Source organism: Heterocephalus glaber, unplaced genomic scaffold (genome assembly GCF_053883595.1).
Source record: "Heterocephalus glaber isolate CG9 unplaced genomic scaffold, H.glaber_assembly_v1.0 deba00001111, whole genome shotgun sequence".
In the NCBI taxonomy this organism is placed as follows: Eukaryota; Metazoa; Chordata; class Mammalia; order Rodentia; family Bathyergidae; genus Heterocephalus; species Heterocephalus glaber.
Genome location: NW_028258194.1, coordinates 1,679,210 through 1,697,101, shown reverse-complemented (window position 1 = coordinate 1,697,101; position 17,892 = coordinate 1,679,210). Strand labels below are relative to the sequence as shown.

At 50.6% G+C, this 17,892-nt stretch overlaps 1 protein-coding gene across 9 annotated transcripts in view; it reads right to left on the bottom strand.

Moving 5' to 3' along the window:
* LOC147828384 (BMP-binding endothelial regulator protein-like) overlaps positions 1-17,892 on the bottom strand; it is a 211,840-nt gene that overhangs the window by 39,056 nt on the left and 154,892 nt on the right. For all 9 annotated transcript variants that reach the window (XM_087210127.1, XM_087210125.1, XM_087210126.1 and 6 more), the window contains 2 exons: positions 6,670-6,999; positions 1,398-1,734 (listed from right to left, as the gene is read on the bottom strand). In XM_087210127.1, the coding sequence (XP_087066253.1) occupies positions 1,398-1,734; positions 6,670-6,999 (667 nt within the window). The remainder of the gene's footprint in view (positions 1-1,397; positions 1,735-6,669; positions 7,000-17,892) is intronic.

The following is a 17,892-nucleotide window of genomic DNA, read 5'->3' as shown; positions in this document are numbered from 1 at the left end:
CTGCTGCGCTCTATTGCTGCCCGGCAAACCTCAAGTGGAGGAGTGCAGCTCCCAAGTGGTGCCTGGGTTGTCCAGGCATTGAACAGTCTCATGTTGAGGGACCGAAAATGCTCAAGGTATATTCCATACACGTGCCCACTGCCCAACATGAATGAATGCACTGCGAACAAACACTACTAATGAAAAAGTTTTAAAAGATCTGTCTACGCACTAGGAAAAGAACAGGGCCAATCTGGGGGCCGGTGCTAGGAGGGAAAATAAGGGAACCTGAGGAAGTCAAACTACCTCAGGAAAATGGCTTCAAGGAGCTGCATGCACAACTTGGAGCCAAATGGTCTGGCAGCTGCAGCTGTGCTCGGGATCTGCAACGACAGGACACTCCTTGTCCCACCCAGTGGGAGCTGCCTTCCTAGAACTGTATCTTTTATATCCGAAGATCAAATAAAGGAAAGATCACATTTGATGAGGGCTGAGGGAGATGGCTGGTGGCAATTAAAGAGTAAAAATAACCTCTCTGTGGCTACAGACCACAGGAGTTTCCTAATTAGAAGTGGCACGGGCAAGTCACTGAAACAAGGCCTCTGGGCTGCGCTCGGCTCAGCTTCCCCCACACCCACTGCGGTTACAGCGATCGGCAGCCAAAGCTCTTGAGGTCCCGGAATTGTGCAGTAAACGGAAGCACAGCCAGGCCAGACCCATCAACCACAAGTGCCACCTCATAGCATGGGAGTCAGATCTAGGCTTCCTTTGCAGCATGTGGCTTGGAGTAGAAGGGGGTTAAGCAGAGTTACAAAAGGCCATGGAATCCCTCCTCTTCATGAAGGTCCTTTCTCCAACCTCAGTCCTGTTTCCACAGTCCTCTGACTCTGGAAACAAAGTGGCATGTTGGCTGAGAACCAAGGACTTCTCCCTTTTCCACATGCAGGTGGGTCTGGGGTAGACCAGCAAGCTGACCTGGACTCATTCTCAGCCTGGAGCAACTGAGCTTGCTCCGACACCAATAGGCAGCCACAGTGATTAAAGACTTCACTTTAGCAAACCATTCTATCCTAGACTTCTGTGGTTTAGGCTAGAATTTGGGAACACTTCCTCAATCTTAAGAGTCAAGCTAAAACCCTGAAAAAACCTCTAGGCTGTCATCAGTGTCCCAGGAAACCCACAGACACTCCCAAAACACGGAATCTCCCAGAGAAGCCCATCTTGGAACACTTCCTGGAGTTTCCCAAATGGGAACATGCTGTGGGGCAGACTCAGGACAAGATCAGCAGCTGGACAGAATGAAGGGGGACGTTTACTGTGGGCCCTGGTTTATGTGCCGGGCATGTGGTCCACTCCGCCCCCAGGTCACATCCAGCCTTGGCCTGTGACCCACTCATCCCCCAGAACGCAGAGGTTACCGGTAGAAAGCGGCGTAGTCCACCGTGGAGTGGCAGGTCTGAAACTCCCAGGACTTGATCTTCTGGCACTCCCGATGGGCTCGCAGCTTCACCTTCACTGTCCCGCGGCACAGCTCGGGTACTGGTCTCCTCCGAGGCCGGGTGCAGAACTCACTGGACTCCGCTCTCCAAGACTCGGCAAAGTCGTCCACATCGAACTTGAAGTTCCCATCTCCACCGATTAAGTCATCACGTTTATGTCCGTTGTAGTTGCCGCAGAGACCGCACAGCCTGCCCTTGAGATGAGGGGCAGCCATGACCTCTACAAAGCTGTCGCCGTCCCAGGATATTTCCAAACCTAGAGGGGAGAGAGCAAAGGAGGATCAAGCACTCCTGGACGCCCAGTCATCCCCAGGTTTGCACATCTTTGCACACTACGTGTGACCCTCATCCTCTAACAAGAACGCAGTGGCTTGATCCAAATTCTCACCACTCTGAACACTGTAAATTACATGAATCATCATGTGTGGGGTGTAGGATTGTTAAACTGCACAAAATTTGCTTTTATTTATCTTATCTACTCCTATTTTGACCTCTACTGACAACTACTCTTAGACCATGCTACTCTAGGGTTTGTATTTTTGCCTTTTCTTAAAATACTTGTGTTAGTCCAAACTGAGCCTTCATTTAGCCAAAGACTAATGTGAAAGAAAGATGACAGTTCTTCGACGTCACTTTTGTTTCTTTATCCAAAAATGTCCCCACATAATTAGTCCTCCAAATGCCAAAGGAAATTTTCCAAATGATCTGCTACAATAAGAATACAAAGGCAATGAACCTATGAATAAAGCTTCTGAGCACATGGTCTGCAAAGGACAACACTCATAGAAGTGAGCACATCTGCTGCTTCAGGACGTTATGGTCATTCCTGGGACCTGGACCACTGACCTGGTTTCCTGGGGTTGAGTTGCTGGGAACCCTCCCTCTGCCTCTCCCAGGCCTCCCTCCCTGGTGTGCTCACTTCAGGCAGGTTGGAGACACCAAGCCATGGGTGGAAGTGCTCTCGTGCCCACCATCAGGCTGGTTCTGCGTTGGTGGTCAAGGAAACTCTCTTTGCTCCAGGAAGGAGGAAACACAGCCCCTTCTTGGCTTGCTGAGCTGACATCGAAAGTGTGGGAGGGCTGGCTGGAACATGTGCACATTCTTCCAGACACGCTGGCCCAGGGTGTCCGGGAGCCACCGAGTCCCTGTCCACCACAACTTGGGTGTGCAACGTTTGCATTTCCTCCTACCCATCATACAATGTGTCATCTGATGCCTGGCATGGAATCAATAACTGAGCAAATTACCCTTGTAATGTTCAAAACCAAACTGTAAGATTCACGCTGGGAAAGAAAACAAAACAACCACTGTAAAGGAGATAAGCGAAACTGTAAATCGTGTTGTAAAACACTCTCCAAGGTACAGAAGAAACTTGACCTCACAAGCCTGTAACCAGGCAGCCACTTGACAAGAGACACGAGGGAGAAGATCAGTTCCACATACAGTCCAACCTTTAGATCAGAATCCCAAAGGTTTGCAACATTGCAACATTCCCCAAACTACAAATCTCTTTTCTTGACAGCAGGCAAACACTGTTCTTCCAAGTGCCAGAAGCAGTTGAGAATTTACACCCAAAGGAGCTCTTGTGTCTTCTGACAATGACATAATCAATGTGAGCCTTTGGGCCACTGAGTTCATGGGAACTCAGCCCACAGGGAATAAGCCGATCGCTGGGTCCTTTCTTCCCAGTGGGCCAGTGGGCGACACGGGCTTGGGAGGATGCAGACCCTCCGTGTTTTCAGCAGACTTCTCAAACCCCGTCACATCTCATTGTAACACGTGGTCTCCTGAGTAAGAGAGAAGTTTGTAATTCACTCTTCTTTCTCTTGCCCTCGGTTATTATTACACGAAGAGGATTTTCACAGCCTGTCAAGGGCTTCATATAGGGGAGAGGTGATCTATTCCAGCCCAGTGCCTTTGCCTCTTGCTGTATCTTTTACACGTGTTTGCATGAATATTTTTACCATCTCCAGGAGTAAAATCCACGCGAAGCAGATTATACTCATGAAAGCAAAAACAAAACAAAACAAAACAAAAATCCCCTAGTAAGCTGTAGTCGAGGGACTTGCTCTTCCGAATGATATTTTAGATCGGCGCCTTATGAGTGGGAAACCCCGTGGAAGGGTCCGAGGGGCTGAGCAGAGTCCTTTCCGCAGCTTGGTTGAGTTTCCCAATACTCAGCAGGGAAACTGGGTAGAAACCAGCAGTAGAGGCGGAGGGCTAACGCGGAAGCGTACACCGCCATTGGGGATGTGAGCAGCCGCCGCCTTCCTTCTGCTTTAGGAAAGGGTCCCCACTTTCCCTCTCCTCAGTGCCTGTTTTGCACCTTGTTCTTCCTCCTTCAGGTGTGTGACCTGGCTGCGGACCACGGGCCCGGCTGGACGCTGGTGGTATTTGTGTGGCTGTGCTGGTATTTTGTGGGTGTTGCTGCTGCCCAGCGGAACGGGAGAGGTGCAGAATCTGAGGGGGAACCACAGTGGTGTGTAAAAGTGGGCAGTGCTCCCGATCAGACTTACATCGGAGTGGGGCAGGGTACATTCTCTGGGTTCCGGCGTAGAGTTCCATCAAAAATAACATTAAAACCCACGTTGCTCATAAGTTAATGCTTCAGGCAATCTGATGTAAGACTGCCAGTCAGAGTTGAAGAGGTGCGCGGACTGTAAAAAGGAAGTGATTTTAAATAACTGGCTGAGGGCTGAGGGCTGGGCCAGCGTGGGGTGGGGTTGCAATGCTAACCCTAAGCCTTGTGCCCGCCAGTTGTTGGGGGATGAGCGGCAGGGCCTGATTCCAGGCAAGCTGCGTGGTGACCGACTGCCAGGTGACTCTGCCTGAAGGAAGGCTGAGTCCTCCCCCCCCAGGCAAGGAGCCTTCCCCTGCCCCTGTCCCCCACCCCAGGCTGCTTTGATGCTACTGTTCTGAGGACAGTCCCCTTGGTCACCCGAGCTTATGAAACAGAACGAGGGATCTATGGAAGGAGAACACGTGAGGAAATGCTGTGATGTTTAAAACAGACAACCAATAGGCGATAAAAAAGGATAGCCCTAGGGGCGGTCCAAACTGAGTGGCCGGACCAGGGCAGAAATGCAACCATCTGGAAATCGACTTGTTCCACTCAAATGATGAGCACAGAGGAATGACATTCCTCCCAGGAAGCAGGAGGCTGTGTGACTTGTGTGCCACAGGACGCTGTCCAGCTGGGTGTGGAGGGTACAATACAAATGACTTGCATGATGGAATGAGATGGCAAATAAATGATAAAACTTGAGTTCAAGGCCTAGAGTGGTTAAATTCACTCATCTAATCATGGTATTTGTGGTCCATTATTATTTTCTTAGCAGCCTTTCCCTTTTGCCATTTTTACTACATGGAATCCTTGCAAAGAACAGGTTAATCCATGACCTTGGCCAGCTGTGGGTGAAAGCACAGAACCTCCTGCTAACAGACCCAGGACGCCTTGGAGAACTGGGCTGTAGCTGACTAGTAATCTCCTCATCGGTAGAATCTGCTCTGTTGGTCTGGCTTGCAAACAGATAGGGAAGGTGCTTCTCCTTAGCGCCCCGTCACAGTGGGTCATCTTGGTGGGTTTTATGGGGAGCTGGAAAGCGCTGCCCCCTTAACAGAATGAGGTGGGCCTACATCTGCACAGCACATGTCCTGTGGAAGGAACAAGCGTCTGAGGTTCCTGAGCAGGTCTCATCCCTCTACCATCCGAGAGAAGATTTCTGCACATCTGCGCCATGAAGAACAGGGATTTTTCCCTTTGCTGAATGTTCAAATACATTAATGCCTCCCATTGCCTCACTGAAACACTGATGTCCTTGCTAACTACAGCTTGCAGGGCTGCGCCTTGGCTCCTTGCCTTTGTTCACTAAGTGGGACACCAAAGACTCAAATCAATTTATCGAAATATATTTGGGCTTGAATTGAAACCACAAGCAGGGTTCTGAGGGTTGAGCAGAAACAGCCTTATGGACGCCGAGGGCCTGCTCGATCCAAAGCTTCCCTCTGTGACTGTATCTCCTAAGAGAGTTGGAGCCCAGGGGAGGCTTTCCCACTGCCAAATCCTCATCAGTAAGAAGGCGGTCAGTGGCTGCTTCCTTACAGAATCACGGTGCCCAGCAGAACACACGGCGCAAAATCCCCAGCAAACAACCTGGCGGCCCGCAGAGCACGTAACGTGGTGCCACAAAGCGTGAAGGTGAGCAGGGCATGGTCTCTGCAGCTGACACCGGGACCTGGATCCTGCTCCTAACCGGTTAAGTAACATCGAACAAAGACTTGAGCCTCGTGGCCTCCTAGCAGCCATGGACAGCTTGGCCTGGGGTCCCAAGGGCTGGAAATGTGGGTGCAACAGAGGGTGCTGGAGAGGGCTCGACCAGCAGCTCCGCGTGCTCAGGGCCCTGAGGAGGGTGCGCTCTCACAGCCAGCCTCGGCATCCTCAGCACAAGGCAGTGGTTGTGTCCTCAGGGCGGTGCGTCAGAGTGGACGGGACTGCTGGTCACACGTGCCTCCTGTCCCCCATCCGCACGCCTGCCCGTGGCAGCCTAGTTCCCCTTTGCACAGGGCAGCTAAGAGGAACAAGGTGACCAGTGCACACTGAGGCCAGCCGAACAAGTCCTGCTGCTGGGGACATTTCTGTTTCCTCCCTCCCTCCCTGCCCGCATACCAGCTACCCAGCTCAAGGCCTTTTCCCTGAGCTACATCCCTAGCCCACTTTTTCTAAATTATTATTATTTTGAGACTCTGAGTTGCCCAGGCTGGGATCAAACCTGCAATCTTCCTGCCTTGTCTTCCCAGAGCGCTGGGATTATGGGGAAGCACCACCACCCCCAACTTTATGTTTCTTCTGAACACCACCGACACTGAGCTGTTTGCTTTGGAGGACACCCCACACCGAGGGGCGGAGGTTGACAAGGAAACCCTGCATCCTCTCCCTGGTGTGAAACTGCACATAACTAGCTGAGCTGGGAGAGCCTGTGACAACTCCCAGCTTGACATCAGGGGCCAGGGTGAGGTCATCTGAAGAGCACGCCACCACTTCCAGAGTGAGGAGGGCGAGCTGTGGCGCGTCTGAAGATTGCAAGGCCACTGTGCCCAGCGCCCAGGTGCCAGACTGTATGCAGTGTCATCTGCCTGGGAGGAGAGGACCCTGTAGGGGCAGGGGGAGCGGATGCCTGGGCTGGGGCCCCACCTGCTTGGGTGGTCACCTTCACCAGGTAGCCATCCAGGTCCACGCGGAAGTGTGGCCCGAGGCAGGGCAGCGCCACCCGCGAGCCGTTCCAGCGCACGCCCAGGTGCTGCTCCAGGCTGACGGTGCTCGTGCCCAGGACCAGCTGCACCGACTTGGTCCAGGAGAAGGAGTGCGTCTGCCGGGCATCATTCTTCACCAGCACCTGGAAGGCCGAGGTGGGGGAGGAGCAGTCTCTGGTCAGCACGTACCGACACGTGCCCTGAAAGTTAAAGGTCCGGCCGTCAAAGGTGTTGTAGTGAGGGTCTCCGAACACTGTGCAGACACCGGGCTCTGTGCATGGGCGAGAGAGAAGAGTCGGTCACAGTGAGGCAGGACAGGTATAGACAGCAGCCCCACAGGCCCTGGGAGGGTGGGCAGCAAGGCAGGGCCCCAGCAGGGATGCTCTGAGGGAAATAACCTGCGAGGAAATAAACAGACATCAGGAGCTTTAAAAGGCTTTTCTCAGAGAACACTTCTGGGGCCGAGTTTTAAGTTATTTACAACATCTCTGAGCTCATAAGCTGTCTGCTTTGCAGCCTTGATGAGCTTCTGTGGATGAAGAAATGGAGCTCTGACACATAAGAACCAGCCTTACTCCATGACCATGTAACCAGGGCAAATTGAACACATAAATAGACAGCAACCCAGATGGCACTACACCGAAGTCTTTCCATGGTTTTTTTCTTTTTAATTTTGAGACGGGGTTTGTTAAGTTGCTAAGCTTCCCAGGCTGGGCTCAAACTTATGATCCTCTTGCTTCGGCCTCCCAACTAACTCAAAAAAGTTAAAAGCAATGAACATTACTCTAGGTTCTAAAGAAAATTAGGCTATTCACTAAGGACAAATAAACATCCATAATTAGTAGTGTCAGGAAACACGTTACTGATAAAGTTAATAACTGTAGGTCATCTTTATATGTTTTTTTTGGAAACACAAGGTTCTTATACTTTGATTTAAGTCAGAAAACAAATTACTGATAAAGTTAATAATTACAGATCACCTTTGTATGTTTTCTAGAAATACGGTTTCTTCCATTTTGATCTAAGTGCCAAAATACAAAGTTGGATTAAAAAAATCACAAAACTCTTCATTTAGTACTTTTAAGAAATTCCAATGAATTCTCACTCCAGCATATAATTCATTCAAATATATATGAGACCATGGTAATGTTCTGCATTTGGAAATACCTCAAACATTGTAATAAAATACTAAAATGTTTTTAACAAAACCTGGCATATCTATTTCCAAGGATGTATGAATGACAAAGGAAATGAGGAATTAATGTAGAGAGATTAGCTCATATAATGAAAAGACTGTAATAAACTGTTATGGTTTATATCAAAATGTCCCCCCAAGACCTTATGTAGTCATAGCGACTGGTTCTAAGGTGTGTGACACTAGGATTAAGAGTATCTGATACTGGATTAGTCCACTGAATTTTTTTATAGTTCTGGGTGTGGATAATGGGAAGACCTACCTTGGATGTGGGTGAGGCCACCCAAAAAGCTTGTAGCCTGGATGGGATAAAAGGGAAAGGGAGGCTTGCTGCTGCTGCTTGCTGCTTGCTGCTTCCTGGCCACACCATGAACTGTTTCTCCTCTGTGATGCCCTCTCCCATGCTGCCCTGCCTGGAGCCAGCTGGCTATGGACAGAGACCTCTAAAAATTGTGAGCTGAAGTAAACCTTTTCCTTTTTAATTTGTAGATGTAGAATATTTTGTCTCAGCAATGAGAAAAACAACTAAGACATAAACACAGCAACTTCCAGTCAATCCCAAGATCACAGGTGAAGAATAACAACCAGAATAAGCACAACACGTCAGGAATGAGAGACTGGCATCTAACCAACATCCCTGTGTCTGTAGGAAGGATTGATCCAGACACAGGGAAGATTTATCAGGCACAGGAAGGGTGTGCCAACCACCCTGATATGACCAGAGAGATCCCATGTGAGTACTTGCTTTCAGTGTCCAGGTGCTTGGAGAAAGATGTCCTTTATGTTATGAAACATGAAGTCATTTCACATGCCTGTTTCATGGGGCTCCACACAAATCACATATTTGGGATTTGCTAAATTATTTGTTTTGATTAGTTTTCCATGTCCATATTTGATACTCAAAAAAGAATTTTTGGTATATAGAAAAGTTTCACTGAGCAAACATTTAAAGAAAGAACACATAAAAGATCCCACCCAGAGGATCTGCTAGAGGAAGTGAGGGGTGGACACAGTCTCTGAAGTCAGCCTCCATTTCTGCTCCTTTGTTGTTCTTTTCTTGGTGATTTTTCCCTGTGGCCCCAACTTTATTATAGTTGCTTCCCATTGACACAGTACTAATTCTGTTAGTGTCCCTTGGCTCATTTTCCAGATGTTTCTCTGTGCTGTGAGATTCTGACAAATGGAACCTCTCCTCTGACATGGACACTGCTATTTGGTTGAAGGGGCACAAGGGAGGCAGTTGCCTGAGATGCCCCAGGTGACACTGACAGAAGGGTTCACAGTTATCACAGTCATGGGCCAAGAAAAGACGGACTCATAGCCGGACCCCCACAGTCTGGGGAATGCAGATTCTGGACTCCACCTATGCAGCAAGAAGCCTAGAACCAGAGCTGACCAAGGGTTCTGGGCTTTTGAGCTTCTCATGGATGGATCTCAGCTTGGAAAGGGCAGAGTGCTACCAAGGGGCTGAAATCATACCCCTGAGGCTGCCCTGGGTGGTGAGCAGCACACGGTGCCCACACCTGCTGCCTCCACATCCTGCCATGGCAAACTTCCTGGTCCCAGGGACCACTGAGGTTTCTCTCGCTGTCCTGGCTACAACTGCATCAAAATTGTCATAATAAAGCAGTCACGGCTAATACGTGCTGAAAATTCATGCCTATTCTAGCACTGTTCTCTGTACCTACCGATACAGATGCAGCATCAGGAAATTCATATCCAGATTGTCTCCTAACATTGAACAAAGAGCTGCACACTGTACAGTAGATCCAAGAAAATGAACAACATCTAGTCATTATGTTGAAATAATGTTCTCAGCCAGGTCTGGTGGTACATGCCTGTAATCCTAGCACTCTGGGAGGCTGAGGCAGGAGGATTTTGGAATGAGAGCTCATCCTAGGAAACTCAGCAACTTAATGAGACCCTGTCTATGTCATTTTATTCTAGGATTATCCTATCTTCAAATAAATACACACACATTCTACAAAATTACAAACACTGGCTATTTCTCGATGGCAGAACTGTAAGTGATGATTTTCTGCCTTCTTCCTGACGCTTCTCTGGCTTTGCTGCTCTTTTGCTTTGTTTCTAATGGTTCAAATGTGGGCATTTGCAGCCAAGGCCAAATGTGTGAGAAAGCAAATTCCCCAAAGAATGCACAGCAACCTGGAGGCCCTGTGTCACCCGGCAGCCAGAGCTTGCGCAGCACTGGGCGGTTGGTGACGGAAGTCCAGGGAGACGGGGCAGGGGCCACGAGAAAGCAGGGCTGTCAGGAGAGATCGCCTCTAAGCATCCCTAACTGGCAGAAGGGAAGGGCTTGGAAGGCAGGGTGATTTTTTGTGTGTGACAGCAATGTAGGAAAGGCCAACAAAACTTCATGACCGCGAGGATGCCTGAGAATTATGGCTGTGTTTGGGGACATTTGTATCATGAGCTAAAATAATTTGGAGACCTTTGCTCTTCTTCCTGGCACCTCAAGGCCCCTGCCAGATCCCACCAGAGCAGCGAACAGGAACGCATGTGCTGGGGAAGCTCAGGTTGCAGAGTCTGCCTCACTGGACAGGAAGAGGGCCAAGGACACTTTGGGACAGAAATGAATGTGTATCCACATGTAATCGCTTTCCAGCAGACCCAAAGACAGGAGCTGCAGGCCAAGACATGCAGATGTCAGGTCATGGCCTCTGGAAAGCTGGGCCCCAGAGTTGGAGGGAGGCAGGAAGTGGCTGTGAGGAGCAGACCACCCTACACCTCCTCTGTGAGTGCTCCTGTGCCAGGGGGAGAAGGGTCAGGCGCACAGTCCTGAGGTCACAGCCTTAGGTCTCGCTTTGTATTTGGCTTCTTGTCCACAAACGCACACAAATGCATGGGAATGGGAGGAAAAGATCAGAAATGCATGAGCCCAGGTATTAAGCATGGGTTTATTTTGCTCTTAGGCAACAGAACTCTGTGTGGCATCGCTTTACCTCTTCTTGTTTATGTGCATTTGCATTCCTGTTTACACTCACATTTCACTGTTTACACTGACTATATGTATAGATACATGCTTTAGGGATAAGAACATTGCTGCAAGAGGTTAAAACTCCAGGATCACCACGCCTCCCTTCGATGTGAGAACTCTAATGAGATCGCTGCCTCCGGGCATCCAGTTCCCACGCCTTTCTCTGGGCTGCGTCAGGTGCCTTTATTTCCCCTGTAGATCTACTTATTCTAACAAAATGCTTTTCCTCCAAGAGGAAACATCTGTCAAGGAGAAAGAAGGGCAAAGTACACAGTCCCGTGTCATAAAAAAGAAGCTAAGAGGGCCGAGGATCTAGCTCAGTGGTTTTGCCACCTGCCTCACAAACTGAAGGACCCGAGTTCAATCCCCGGTACCAAAAAAAAAAAAAAGAAGAAGAAGGTAAGAGAAAACAAGTGGACTCTTACCACCTCCCCAAAACACAACACATGAAAGCAGAAAAGGCCTGAGGAAGGAAATACAGGATTGGTTATGTTTCTGTCACCCAGCAACCATTGTTCACAATTTTGGGTGTGACTGAGTGTGTGTATTTGTTTTAGCACACTTATGATAATCCTGAACATGAAATTTTATTTCCTTTTCTTCACCTAACATGACAAATGATTCAAATGCATTTCACTTGAAAACGCAGACAGGCACTCACCCTCAGGCCTGGCGTCGGGAGAAGGAAAGTCTATCACCTGCGCACACACCTGCCCTGGACCACGGCTTCCTGGTGTGGCCCTGTAACTGAGAAGAGCTGAGCCACTCCACAGGGCTCTGCACCTCTCTGGGCACATGCAGCAGGGGGCTCCCCAGGGCTCTGGGTCATTGAGTCGTGGGAAGCTGGAGGACCCAGAGGGCAGGGCTAAGCAGCAGGGAGGCAGGGGACAAGCCCTGGTTCTTCTGCCCAGGCCTCCTGCGCTCTGGAGCATGGGCTGCACAGGCCCCAGCCTGTCCCTGGTAGCCGATGACCCAGGAGGAGCCTGAGGTCCCACAGAGGCCCCCCAGGTGGCACCTGGGTGCCGTAACACTTGCGTCGAGGCTTCTTGAAGCAGAGCCTCATCTAATTTTACTGTGTGTTTGGGGAGGGAGAGAAAGCAGAGGGCAGTGAGTCTCCTCCAGCAATGGAGGACAGTAACTGATCTGCACAGGAAACACTCATTCTCTGAGAGTTTGCATAGCTGTTTTATTTAGTGTATAAATTTCTTTTCACATTATGCGCTCACCAACCTTAAACAAAACAACAAAGACAACAATCCCTAACTTCAAAGGTCTAATCTAAAATCAATCCAGACCCAAAGCCATAGCTGTCACTCCGGGGCCTCCCCACCTCTCACCTCTGCCCAGTGGGCCCAGGGCGGCCCCACGCACCCTGCAGCTCTCCCACATCCTCAGCTCTGGGACCCAGTGCTGGATTCCCTGTCCCAACTGTCCTGAGCCCAGCCCAGGTCTGCTCTTCCCTCTAACTCCAAAAGCAAAACCAGTCACCTAGCTCAGGTGCTCAGGACTGTCGTAATTTCAAATAGTCCACTATTTTATGTTTTAGGATCAAAAATACAGTCATGAAACAGTTATGACAAACCCCTTCTCTAGCTGATCATGAGAACATCAGGCTGATGCCTTCCGTGTGTCCTGCACATCTGCTTCTCAGTGCCTGGCACCCTGGCTTGCAGGGGCCCAAACACACAGGTGTCAGATCCAGAGGCGGATTCCTGTCATGCCCAGCCCTGCCTCACACGTGACTTTCAGGCCTCAATGCAAACTGGCTGAATGAATGGGTCAATTAATTTAATAATATAATTGGTGAAAAGACAGAATTCAGTAAAACAGACACACGGAAGGGGCCCAACAGACTTCTGCTTAATCAATTAATTGGATAATTTATGGCTGATCTCAGAACAAAGAGATTATTAGAAAATGCAGGACATGAGGACCACTTTAGGGAACAGCGTCTGGTGCCACAGGAACCAACAGAGAAACCAAAATCCGCAGCCTGGGGCACTCACTGGGGCCACTTCCCCTTCCCCTTCCCAGAGGTCCAATTCTCTCACTAGAACAGACAAAACATGCCCCATTGCAAAGCACTGTCAGGCTCAAAAGCCAAATTAAAACCTCAGCAAGGTGAGGAGAGCCTGTGGTTCTAATTCCTGAGAGACCAGGTGTGTGACAGGATTGTGATCCCCAAGCACACCCACGTCCTGGCCCAGAACCTGTGGCCACGTGGTTCCGGAGCAGGAGGATGGGGTCTGCAGAAGGAATAGGGCTGCTCACAGGCTGATCTTCGGATGAATGTCAGTCCTGGAAGATCTGAAAGGGAAGCGTGTGTCACAGGATGCTCAATGGGAGAGGAAGGCAGCGACATGCGTGTCACAGGGTGGGGCACAGGGCACTCACCCTGCTGTCACTGGCCGTGCACATGGAGGAGGGGCCAGAAGCCAGCCCACCCCCCACACGGGCTCCTCCACAACTGGAAAAGGCAAGAAAAGGATTCTCCCTTGGAGCCTGCAGAGGAGCAGCCCTGCTGACCCCTGGACTTTAGCCACTGAGACCCTTCCTGCCCTCTGACCTCCAGAGGCAGAGCGTGCGAGAGAGTAAACGTGTGTTGCTCTAGCCCCTGGGTTTGTGGGTTTGTTACAGCAGCCACTGAAAACTGATAGGTCGAGAAGCAGCCACAGCCCAGCCTGTGCCAGGCCTGTCCGGCGCCTTCTGCCCTGTCACTCTCACGGCAGCTCTGCACACTGCAATCCCTGCCGTGATTCCTGAGCTGTGAGTTTGAAGAGGGTGCCTGTGGCCCACAGCCCCTCAGCCAAGAGGAGCCCAGACAGAGGCCCGGCCAGCTCCATGGTGCCCGGGCAGCAGTGCCTTCCCACGGTGACACAGCCCCGGCCTCAGCGCCCCTGCAGTGGCTGTTACCCAGTCCGGGGCGGGCACTCTGGCCCTGGGGCACACACGCACATCCTCTGAGGCAGGGGCTTGTGGACACCCTAGCTCCTAGGAGTCCGTGCATTTCCAATGAAGAATACCGACCTAGAGTTCAACTATAAATCATACTTTACGGCTCTTGCATTTAATATCTTCCATTCTTCCCAACTGCTCGAGGATCAGCTTCCACCTCTTCCCTGTGCGTCCTCTGGAGCCCTCCCAGAATGCCGAGACTCCCTAAGTGTTCACATGAACTCCTCACAGAAGATGCCACTCGCCATCCCCACCACCCACGCTCTACCTTCAAAATGAGTCTGCCTTTACCTTGTGAGTTTTATTTATCCACGAAGAGAGCTGTGTACCTGAGCTGAAGAAGTGTTAGGCTTAACTGTCAACCTAATTGCCTTTGGGACCCGCCCAGGGGATTGGAGGAGCACACTCGTGGGTGTGTCCGGGTGGGACATGCAGATAGGACTTGGGGTCTGCATCTGACCCCTGGCCCCTTCCTCTCTGGCTGTCCCCTGCTCTGCTTCATGGCCCCACAAACAGAGCAGACACCCTTCCACCATGGTGTTCCTGCCTTGAGCAGCCCCCATGGGTGGAACCCCCCGAAACCACGAGCCAAATAAAACCTCCTCTTTTAAGTTGTGGGTCCTAGGGATGGGAAAGCTGACTCCCACACATCTCTAAGGTAACCTGTCTTCCAGAATGAAAGCCCCCTTAGAGCTTTGCAAACTTCGAGCATTTTTCTCTGAAAAGCATCTTGGTTTAGAATCCTGGCCTTGCCATCCAGTGCCACCAACTCCCTGTGTCACTTGTTCACATCTCACACCCATATAAGGACAACTCCTTTGCAGGGTGACTACAAAGGTGTCATGAGTATCACAGATGCTCAGAGAGTGTCGATGTTAGTTTATTATTAATGCTGTCCAAGCACAGCAGAGGGACAGCTACTGCTGGATAGAACAGGTTGAATAAGACTATAAAGACATATCAAGGACAGACTGTGAGCAGACAGTGTGAGTGAGTTGGTCTACAAAAGGCATATAAAATGCAGAGTTGGGCTAGGGTGGAGTTAGCATTCTAAGCCAAAAGAACAATATCAGCAAGGCACAGACGCAAGAGGGAAGGCAGCTTGCAGAGACCAAGCTGACCAGAGGTGGCATTGCTCTGGAGATGTACGACCCTCACGCTGTCTAAACAGACTGGCCTGCGGTGTGCTGGCAGCCTGAGAAGTTAAACGTATTTCAGAGCCAATTTTTCTTAATATGCTTCCTACAAAACATCAATCCTGCCTGCTGCACTGCAAAATAATTAGAAATTTTAAAAGCTCTGTAGCTGAAATTTGCTGGGGAGGTGCTGTCGACCCCTGGCCCCCAATAAATTTACCAAGCCCACTGCGTGGAAATGGCCCTGAGGATTCTGTAGCAGGGAAGCACATTAGCATTTAACTGGCCCACATTTCCAGGATGGATTAATCAGAGGATCTTGTCTGGGAAACAGTACTCATAACTACCTGCAGCCCGGTGTTTTATGAAACACACTCAGGGTCTCTGCAGCAGGGCCAGGGCAGGTGGGGGTTCCTGTCAAAGCCAAGCCTGGTTCCGAAGGTGAGACACACAGGGCCCGAAGGAGAGGAGATGGCATTAGTTATGGGAAATGGGATGCAGCCTGGCTTTCACAGAAACAGAAGAAGATTATTTATAGGACAACAACTCAGAGACCATCAGCCAGAGCCGAGGACTGGCTCACAGCATGGGGGCGAAGTGCCAGAAGCCTAAGGAACACCATGGAGGCTCAGATCTGTGCAGCTGGGAGACGCGGCTGCCAAATGCAGAGTAAACAGGGCTGGAAGCAGCCACCAACCCCTCCATCCAACTCCCACCTCGGAGGCCTCCGAGTCAAAGGTAGCAACTGAGAGTCAAATTCAAATGCAGACTCGGCAGGAAGAATGTGCTGCCCTAAAAGATCAGAAGCTCAGCTCGACCATGTAGCATTTTGTCAAGAAGGGGTCAATGTTAAGAAGCCAAAAGTTTGCGCAAATTAGAGTCCAGGAGGGAAAGGAACGACAGGGCATGGGGAGGCAGAGCTGTGAGTCTGTGTAGGATGGAAAGGCAGAATCATCAGGACACAAAACTGCAAATGCTGGGGAGCTGGGGTGCTCATCTGCGCTGTTGGTGGGAGCATAAACTCATACAGCCGCTGTGGGACCAGTGTGCAGATTCCTCAGAAAACTAAAGCTAGAGGTTCCATTTGACCCAGCTACGCCCTTCTACGTGTCTCGTGAGAGTCACAGGTAGCACACTGCACATGCACGTGCATGCTCTCAGCTGCACAATTCACAACTGCCAGCCCATAGAAGCAGCACAGAGGCCTGACAACAGATGACTGGATAAAGAGTATGGCACTTACACAGTGCCTGAGAGTGTTTATCACCACGCCTGACACCGACAGGCTGGACAGGCCGCTACCACCACTAACTGGTGGTAGCAGCAGAGGCAGCAGAGGCAGCAATGTTTGCGGATCTTGCTTTGCTCACAGGACAAGCGAAGGCTCTGCACGCAGGGCCGTGTGATCCACTGCACAGTTTCCAGAAAGGGTGCTTTAGGTGCAGTTTGGGCTCGATTTGCTGTGTTGTGCATCTGGCTGCGTATCAGGTATCCCAATATTATAGGCAGCTGAGTTAAATAAAAATGTACGGGCAGTCAGATAGGGCCAGGTCCTCGAGAGTCAGGCCAAAGGTGAAACTCACCACAGCTGTGGCCAGAGACATCGGCTGGAAACCGGGCCTCAGGATAAAGACAGATGACCAGGCCTGCACACTTCCTCAGAGGACGAACACAGGGCCTAATGAAGTCCAGATGGACATCAGCCACCTCTGGACCCACCCTTTCCTAGGAGGATCCTTGTTCTTCCCATCCACGCTCGTTACATGACTTACTTCCCCAGTGGACACCGTTACCTAAGTGACTGTGCTTGTAACCTTACCGGATGATCGTGGCTGTGGCCCACGTCGTATCCATGTGGGTTTCACCCTATAAAACTCCTCTGTAAAGTGGGGTTCCCAGCCACCCACTCGGCACCCCTCTTTCGCCTCGGGAGCTTTCCTATCAATAAGTATCTTCCCACTCTTAACCCCCATTGTTCCTAGAATTCACTTTTTGATTTCTTGAGAACGAGAGCTGGGTGCGTCATACCGCCAGCAGGTCAGGAGATAGATTTCATATTTCCTCTCTGGTGTTATGTCCTACATCACCATCACTGGGCGTTTTCATCTTAAGTTCCCCCGTCACGTGGGCACTGTGTCACTCCTGAGGTTCAACATGGCAGCTAGGCTAAAATGTGCCCAGTGTCTAATTTATAAATCTCTTTACATACAAAAGACATTCTTTCAAAAGTTGGCTAGAAAGACACTTAAAATGGAATTAATGGTGCATTTATTTGAAAAACACCTTTGCCAAGCAAAATCCAGGGAAGCGTAGCAACTGAACACTGGGTCGGAAGGTTTACAGAAATGCAGGTCCTTATGGCAGCTCGTCTGCTAGTTCCCCTCGAGCCTCAGTTTCCGGGCCTGAGAGGGGGCGGGCAGGCCTCAGTCTCTGAGTCCTTGACACCAAAATGGTGATGGGCTTGGATGCCACCGTGAGGCAACTCTGCTCCCTCTCCCAGCTGGCGGGATTGTGTACCGAGTGTGCTCAAGTGCAGAACTATGTATATTTAATATTGTAAGCACGAGGATGGGAGGTCTTTAACCGTCCCCGAAGTGCGTCCACTGTGAGTTTCCAGGAGGAAAGAAGAAAGCCTAGGGAATGAGTAGAGCTGGAAAAGCCAGGTGGTTGACGTGGGGGTGAGCCTGGAGTGGCCTGAGGTCTGCGCCGGTTCCTGAGCTGACAGCAGAGGGGCCAGGGGGAGAAGGCCAGCGCTCTCCTCAGCTTGTCCCTCCCCAGGTGGTGAAGGAGGGAAGCGGCTGCTCTGGAAACTCCTCTTAGGTCCTCTCCCCTCTCCAGTCTGGTTTCCAGCCCTCAGCTAGAGCACCCTCCTGACGCCCC